Here is an 8,212-nt window from a genome sequence, read left to right as displayed (position 1 = left end):
AAATGATAGGTAAGTTTTAATTAGTTAGTTTTTCTAAAAAACCCTTTTTTTTTTTTTTTTTTTAAAAAAACGTATATTCCCTTAAACATATAAATAAAGGGAAAGAACCATTCCCTTATGTGATTTACAGGGGGTGGAGAAGGGGATATTGATTTAACGATAGGAGTTGTGACTTTTAATTATTTGTGACAGAAAGATGAGAGAGATAAATAAATTTAATTTTGATTTTTAATGTAGTTTTTTTTTCCTTAAACTCAAATTAATTAATTAATTTATATTTTGATGATAACAAATTTGTTTTTATTTATTGAAAAGTTGAGTGTTTTGAAGTATTTATTGTGTAGAACTCGGAATAATGATTCCAACACAATTTGAATTGCCTAAATCGGAGTTCAAACAAAGAAAATACATGTGAAATAAGTTTAACGGAAAAATTCCAAGCTGATGACATGACATATATATTATTTTTAATCAAAGTAAACCAATTGAAAGGTGTCACTTGGAACATGAATGATACATGGTGAGCTTTTGTTTTTTGAAGTTGTTTAAAATGAAAATGAATTTAGAAAGCAAATGAATATAATATTATTTTATGTGTGTCTAATGACTAGTTAGACAAATTATGAACTTTTATTTTAATTATATATATATATATGTCTAATGACTAATTAGGTTTAAATCTTCATCATTCAATTTTCTTTTCCAATATCCAAGGACCCAAATAAAATGTGGTTTCCAACAATTTTTCATCTCTATTTAAACTCATATTCTTCTCCAAATCATAGTAACAATTACATATTTTTACAATCTTCAAAACTACAATTGTTATTCTCTCAAAGCTCTCATTTTTTCTTTTCATCTGATTCTTGAGAGATTTATTGTATTGTGAGGATTAATTTGTTGAGAACTATAATTTGTAAATCAACTCTTTTAGAAAAATTTTCTCATATTGTTCTTCATTTCTAAATCTATTGTAAAGGGTTACTCTTGAACCCATAACAAGACTATTGTAATAGTTTGATCCTCAACCGTGGAAAGGATCAGGTTTGTTCTTACACCCGAAAAAAGAACGTTGTAGCAGTTCAACTCCAAGTTGTGGAAAGAGTAAAGTTTGTAATGACATATCCAAGAGAAACTTGGGAAGTGGATGTAGGCTGGTTGTCCGAACCACTATAAAATTTCTTGTGTTAATTTCTCTATCTCTCTCCTACTTTAATTTTGTAATTAATTTGTTATATTTTATTGCATGAAATTAATTGTAATATTTGTTCTTTAAATTAATTGCTTAATGTTTATTTAGGTGGGTTGAATTGATCTTTATATATCTCATACCAATCTTTCTATTGAAATCAAATTGGGTGCTTAAAAGTGTTAGTTTTGATTACTTGACTATTTTGGGTTGAATTTATTTGCATGGATTTATTGTTTAAATTATTTGTTAGCGAAAAGTTTGTTAATTTTTTTAATATGACCTATGGTAGTAAATTTTTTTAATTAGTTTGATTAAATTCTATTCATTTCTCTATGGTTGTTATACCGATCATACATTTAAGTACTTTTAAAGTAGTAGATGTGTGAGTTTTAAGTTGAGTGTTAAATTAGGTATTGTAAAGATATACAAGGGTAAATATTAACTTGAGCATGCCATTTTTTTAAAAAAAATGTTTAGTTTTTCTTTTTTTTTAGAGACAAATATTTAAAAATTGACTCATCAACCGGTGAAATGGATGATTCAAACTTCTAACTTCTAGGTCAAAAAATGTATGATTTAATCAATTGAGCTAGTTGATAGTACATAAACATGTCTACAATTAAACAACATAACTCAAGATGATTTTTAGGTAATTAAAACAAACATTAAGTCACAAAATCATATATAAAATGATTGTATATTCTTAAAGTTCAAAGCCTAAAATATATAGATATTTTAATAATTTAAGAGTTCAAAATGAGACACATTTGAAAGTCAAGGAAACAAAGTTATTATTTCTTTTATTCTAAATTAGGGTAAAAAACACATGGTGAATGGATAATATAACAACCTTAAAAGCTACGTTACATATCATACAACCACCACACACATGATACGATGATTGTGTGCACAATTAACCTTCCAAAACCCCATGAAAAGGAAGAAACTACAACACAACATAGCCCAAAACACAAACAAACATACATTAACAACTGATAATAAAGAACTTTAATAAAAATCAATCTGTTTGCGAGAATTTTCTCCATCCAATTCAACAATGTTCAATCTCTCAGCCACTTCCACCCAAAACACCCTTCAACTTCTTGATCGTAACGGGGTCCAAGAACGTTGTCTTTGCGACGATGTCGGTTGGCAACTCGTTGCCAAACAAGGCATAGTCCAAAATTTGCAGCCCTGGGTTAGGGCTACTAAAGCTGACAAACCCAAGAGCAGTGGTTTTGCCAGAGTTGATCTGGAAATGTAGCAGCCCTTGAGGGAATACCATAATGTCACCTTTGTACAATGTCTTGAAGTACACGGTATTTGCCGACGAAACAAACCCGGCACAGATCGTGCCTTCGACCACAAGCAGAACTTCAGAGGCAGCAGGGTGGGTGTGCATTGGTATCACACCACCGACTGCTAGGTCGAGGCGGGCTAGCGAGATTCCAAGGCCATTGACACCGGGAAATTGGGCAGTAAAGGCGGGAGTCACTGCAGCCTTGATGATATTTGAAGTGTTACCTGTTAAAAATATGAATAAATGATTTAAAAAGTATATCTTATTTATTAACTTAAATTTTGAGATAAATAATAGTTTAAAGTGCTTGAGTTGGAATTGTGGATAATGATTAGGTGTAACTTAGATTCACCTAATCTATACATTTTGTTTTCTTTTCATAGTAGAAAAAAAAAATAATCCAACTTAAAAAAAAAATGTCTGACACAGTAGATTTTTATTTTTTTAAAATATTTTTTATCTTTAGCTTCTCTCCCTTACACAATTGTCATATTTAGCAGTTTGGGAAGAGATCTTAAAAAGGACATTTTACAAAAGGCACAAAAGCAATTTTAGCCCATTGCTTGTTTAGAAATCATTTGAAAAGTACATTTTAGGAGGCTTTGAAGTTGTTACTAAAACACTTTTGAATTTTTTTAAAAAAATAATAACTTATTTCATAATCATTCTCAAATACGTTACATTTAATGCCACTTACTTGTTCATACGTAAATTTTCAATCTCATGACTAATGAAAATAGAAGAACGGTTAGAATATGAATAAAGTATCAAGTATTATATAACCTATATCAATTCAAATCTAATGAATGTAGTTTAACATTTACCAGCAACACCAAGGCCCGAATAAGCAAAGTCTTTTTCCGTGACAAGGGATACCTTCTTGCACGGGTATCCAGCAGGGGTATCAGCGGATTTGAGGTCAGCGACACAGAAGTCTTGGACAAGAGCATCGGAAAAGGAAGCTGCAAGGACGGAGAAGGCGAAGAAAAGAGGAAGAACCATCATCTTCTTAGCCATAGATAACAATAATCGATATGTGTCTACTTGAAGCAAAGTAGGGTTTGAGAGGCCATTTATATAGAAGTAAAGGGAGGTATGTAAAAGGATAACAATGGTAATAGCGCATCCCATTCCCATGCAGCATTTTGTGCCATTACTTGAAGTTGAAAGGGCGTGGTAATATTTGGACAAAAATTTGAGCTGTGAAGCATGTGAATGCCTCTGATTTTCCATTGAAAAGACAACAAAAAGTTTCTTTTTGTATGGTGTCAAAATCACTTAAAAAGGGGAAAAATATCTTACCCAAAATATCTCCTCCTTTTTTTTTTTTTTTTTTCTTTTTTTTTACTACCAGGAAGAACCCCAAACATTTATTGCATTCAAGAAATATTTCAGACAATTAAGTAAAATTTTCAAAGAATGTTCAGCTTTGATGATTATCAAATTCAATAAATAAACCACAAAAGAGAATGAGTACTTAAGAGAAAAAAGATCTTATTAAATTTGTATAATATGTGATTAATTGGTAAGAATCAGGATGTGTTTGAGATAATGCTTTTGAGACGGTTAAAAGTGATTATGCAACAATCTTAATCGCTTTGGTAAGATTGATTCGAAATAATTAAATTGGTTAGAATCACTTTCTTAATTAACATATTCCCTACAAACTTTTAAAAGTAGATTCTCGTAGGATCAACAACTTCCCTAACATTATTTAACAAGAAAGAAAAACTATCCAAGTTTTTATAGCGGGTCTATTTAATCGTTAACGTTAATTACAACTTAACATTATTTACCAAACACTATAACATACTTTTTCAAGTTTAAAGTTAAAAATTTACTAAATACTAACTTACAATATTTTATAGTTGATTTTCGTAGAAACACACATTTTCCAACAATTATCTTAAAAGCTACAACAACCCCAAACTAATCCTTAGTATATTTAATTTACTATAGGATCAATTTCATTTCAATATATCTTCATATGCATGAGTTTATTGTAATTGGTGATGTATCAAAACCTTATAACTTACTATATAGTGCTATTTTATGAATATGGATACTTCTTAATATGAATACGAGATTTCCTCGCATACATCTATTAATGTAAAACTACCCTTTCGAATTATACACTCTCGTGGAAACGTAAATATGAATATTTTTTTGAATTGAAAATAGTTGTTTGGCTCATAAAAAAAGGAAAAAAAATCCAAAGTGGGTCCATTTCATAGTCACATGAGGATGTAAGGGGATAGAATAATGGAAGGGCAAAAGAAGACAATATAACAGCTAGCTCTGCATATTTGGAGGAGCCTATTATCTTCTTTGAATTTGAAGTCATGCAGAGCTTTGTGTGGAGGAGAAAGGTTCCCTATCTTGTGGGTTACTTTCTTTTACTGCCTTCCTTTGGATGTGCTTAGATTTGGATGACTTATCTTCCGTCCTCACATAAATATTTACCAAAATAATTCTCTCTGTATAAGATACATAGTTATCTTATCTATTATATATTATAACCTAGTAGAATATTTCAAATTTGTTATCTGGCGTTCCGAATGACTTAGTACAGAGGTCCAGGGACGACGTGCCTTGATGGGGGTTCGGGGTCAACGCTCTCGAAACCTAAGTTGAATTTGTATTTGGTATATTTAATTATTTGTGACTTAGGTACGACTATGATCTTAAGATTTAGAGAAGCGTACTATATGAATTATTTAACTCTGAAGAACCATTATTTTGTATTCTGTAATATTCTCTCTAATTAAATTATACTCTCTTTACCCCCTAGACATAGCTAACATACAGTTAGTGAACCATATAAATTTGTATATCAATTATCTATTCTTCTACGTTTTTTATATTCTTTACTTATCAATTTCGTAACAGAACCTATAAACTCCCAATATAGATATTTGGTCGAAATTTGGAACCTAATCCAAGAATGATAAACCTGAAGAGGCATCATGCATCTTGAGGGGACATTATTGTTGATGACTCTCACGATCTTTATAAGATATATGAGTTATTCTTCTCATGATTAATTGGATTTGAGATGAAACTCTATGTTTGTATGGTAGACCAGACCCAATATATAACGTAATTTCTTACTTCCCTAGCTATTTTTTAGTAGTGATAAATTGGGTGTTGATTGTTCACAACTCTATCTTTGAGGAGTAATATTTGTGTGCAACCTGACGTCCATGCATCCCTTTCAATCACAAAGGAAAAAATATCAAAGTAAAAAAAATTACCACACGACAATTTGTAATTGAACACTTGGATAAGCTACATAAATATGAGTACAACTTGAGATGCAACAAAATGTTTCTCTAACTTTGAGATTAGTGTCTATAATATGACAATATATATAAATTCGTATTAATCGAATCGAACTAAAGCTTTGATGATTTTTTTATATTCTATTTTTTAATCTTGAACTTTTTTTTTTATTTATGCTTTCTAATATATTTTTAATCCCAAACTTTTAATAAGATAATTAAACATTAGTATTTGTATTTCTTTTCTCCTACCATTAATTGTTGTAATGATATTACTAAAAGAATTGTTTTAAAGATAGATAAATATAGCTTTCAATATGTGTATTTATGTCTTGTTATAGTTTTTTTTTTAGTACAAACACAACTCAGGTTGAATTTGCTAAGGGCATGTATTTGATTTATGTATGCAAGCTAAAATATACATTGAGTAAAACATATCTTAAATGTTAAAGTCTTGATGAGGCAATCAACAATTTGGTCGGAGGATGGTACATAACGAACATCAAGCTGACCACTGAGCACTTGATCACGAGCAAAGTGAATGCCGATCTCATTGTGCTTGGTCCGCGCATGAAACACCGGATTGATAGCTAGAGCACCGACACTGAGGTTGTCACACCACAAGATTAGAGTCGACTTCTGTTTGACACCAATCTCAGACAATAGTTGTTGCACCCAGATGATTTCAGTAGAGGTATGAGCAAGCGCTCTATATTCAGACTCCATGCTGGACCGGGCGACAACAGATTGTTTCTTTGAGGACTAGAAGATAAGATTACCACCAAGGAAGATGAAATAAGCAACAACTGATTTTCGATCATCTATGTTGGCTGCCCATGCCAAAACAGACAGGTCAGATCCATATTGAATGTAGAGGCCAAAGTGTCGAGTGCCACTCACATATCTTAGTACTCTCTTCACCACTTGCCAGTGAATGTCCGTAGGTTGCTTTAAGTACTGACTTAGATGATTAATCGCATATGTAATGTCAGGTCGCGTGGTGGTTAAGTACTTTAGGGCGCCAATCGTACTCCGATAAACATAGGGATTGTCAAGAGGAGTGCCATTGGAGATGGAGAGTTTCTTGTTTAGAACACTCGGAGAGGGTGCCGATTTTAGATCTCAAAGGTCAAGGCGGTGGAGTAGGTCCTTGACATATTTTTCCCGATTCAGTATAACTCCATTTGCGACAGTGTGCAGTTGGACTCCAAGAAATTAATGGAGTTGGCCAAGATCCTTTGGAGAAAATTTGGAGTCCAAGGTTGTTACAAGCTTGTTGATTACCTGTGGATCGGTGCCAGTAATAATTACATCATTAACATATACTAGTAAAAGTATCAAGGCAGAAGTGCTCCAATATATGAAGAGGGATGTATCAGACTTAGCATTCTGAAAGCCCCAGCTACATACTGCTGTCTTCAGTGTGTTGTTCTAGGCCCTTGGCACTTGTTTGAGGCCATATAGGGCCTTGTGTAAGCAACAGACATGATTTGGTAGTTGAGGATGAAAACATCCTTGTGGTTGACACATGTAAACTTCTTCATTGAGGACCCCATTAAGGAAGGCGTTAATGAAATCTAACTGTCTCAATTGCCACCCTTTGGACATAGCAAGGCTAATGATGATCTGGATGGTGAACGCCTTCACCACTAGACTGAATATCTCGAAGAAATTAATGCCCGGATTTTGATGGAAGCCTTTTGCTATGAGTCATGCCTTGTAGCGTAGAATGAAGCCATTAGGACTCCTTTTGTAAGACCCTAACATTAAATCTAAAGTGGGAAGTTAAATAGAGAAGAAAAAACCTAAGTAAGGATATTGGAACAAAGGGAGAAAAACATCAAAATTATCCAAAAAGGTGACAAAAATCCAAACGCCTATGAAGGGTTAAAACATATTGGACGCAAGAAGGCATGGAGGATGGAAGCTAGAAGACTTGAAAAATGGCTAAGGGTTGCACATAACCAACGTAAAGGCATACATGAGGACACAGGCAGCAAGCATGCGTCGAAGTGAGCATGCTAGGCACGCCAGCCATGCGTCGAGGCCAAGTGCACAGGCCATGCATCGAGGCCAAGCGTACAGGCCATACGCCGAGCGCGCAGCCCATGCACTGTCTCTTATACACATCTAGATGTGTATAAGAGACAGCTGCTTATGTGTCGAACAGGCAAGCGGGTGATCCATCCTATGCGCTGCCGAGCAACCATGCGTCGATGCGCCAGGCCAAGCGCACGCCCATGTAGCCGCTGTCTCTTATACACATCTAGATGTGTATAAGAGACAGCTGCTTATGTGTCGAACAGGCAAGCGGGTGATCCATCCTATGCGCTGCCAAGCAACCATGCGTCGATGCGCCAGGCCAAGCGCACGCCCATGTAGCCGAGCATGCCTATGCGGCCGAGCAAGCGTGCAAGTGCCTAGGCAGTTCACCATGCG

General features: G+C 33.9%; 1 protein-coding gene across 1 annotated transcript; it reads right to left on the bottom strand.

Moving 5' to 3' along the window:
* Nucleotides 1–1,958: 1,958 nt before the first annotated feature.
* On the bottom strand, nucleotides 1,959–3,615 carry LOC120071474 (auxin-binding protein ABP19a-like). The gene is made up of 2 exons (XM_039023785.1): nucleotides 3,317–3,615; nucleotides 1,959–2,716 (listed from the first exon to the last, which is right to left on the bottom strand). The coding sequence occupies exons 1-2, from the start codon at nucleotides 3,507–3,509 to the stop codon at nucleotides 2,262–2,264; spliced, it is 648 nt and encodes a 215-aa protein (XP_038879713.1). The 5' UTR covers nucleotides 3,510–3,615; the 3' UTR covers nucleotides 1,959–2,261.
* Nucleotides 3,616–8,212: the final 4,597 nt, after the last annotated feature.

This window comes from Benincasa hispida, chromosome 2, assembly GCF_009727055.1.
Source record: "Benincasa hispida cultivar B227 chromosome 2, ASM972705v1, whole genome shotgun sequence".
Taxonomy (NCBI): domain Eukaryota; kingdom Viridiplantae; phylum Streptophyta; class Magnoliopsida; order Cucurbitales; family Cucurbitaceae; genus Benincasa; species Benincasa hispida.
The sequence above is the reverse complement of the archived record's forward strand: the minus strand, read 5'-3'. Positions and strand labels throughout refer to the sequence as shown.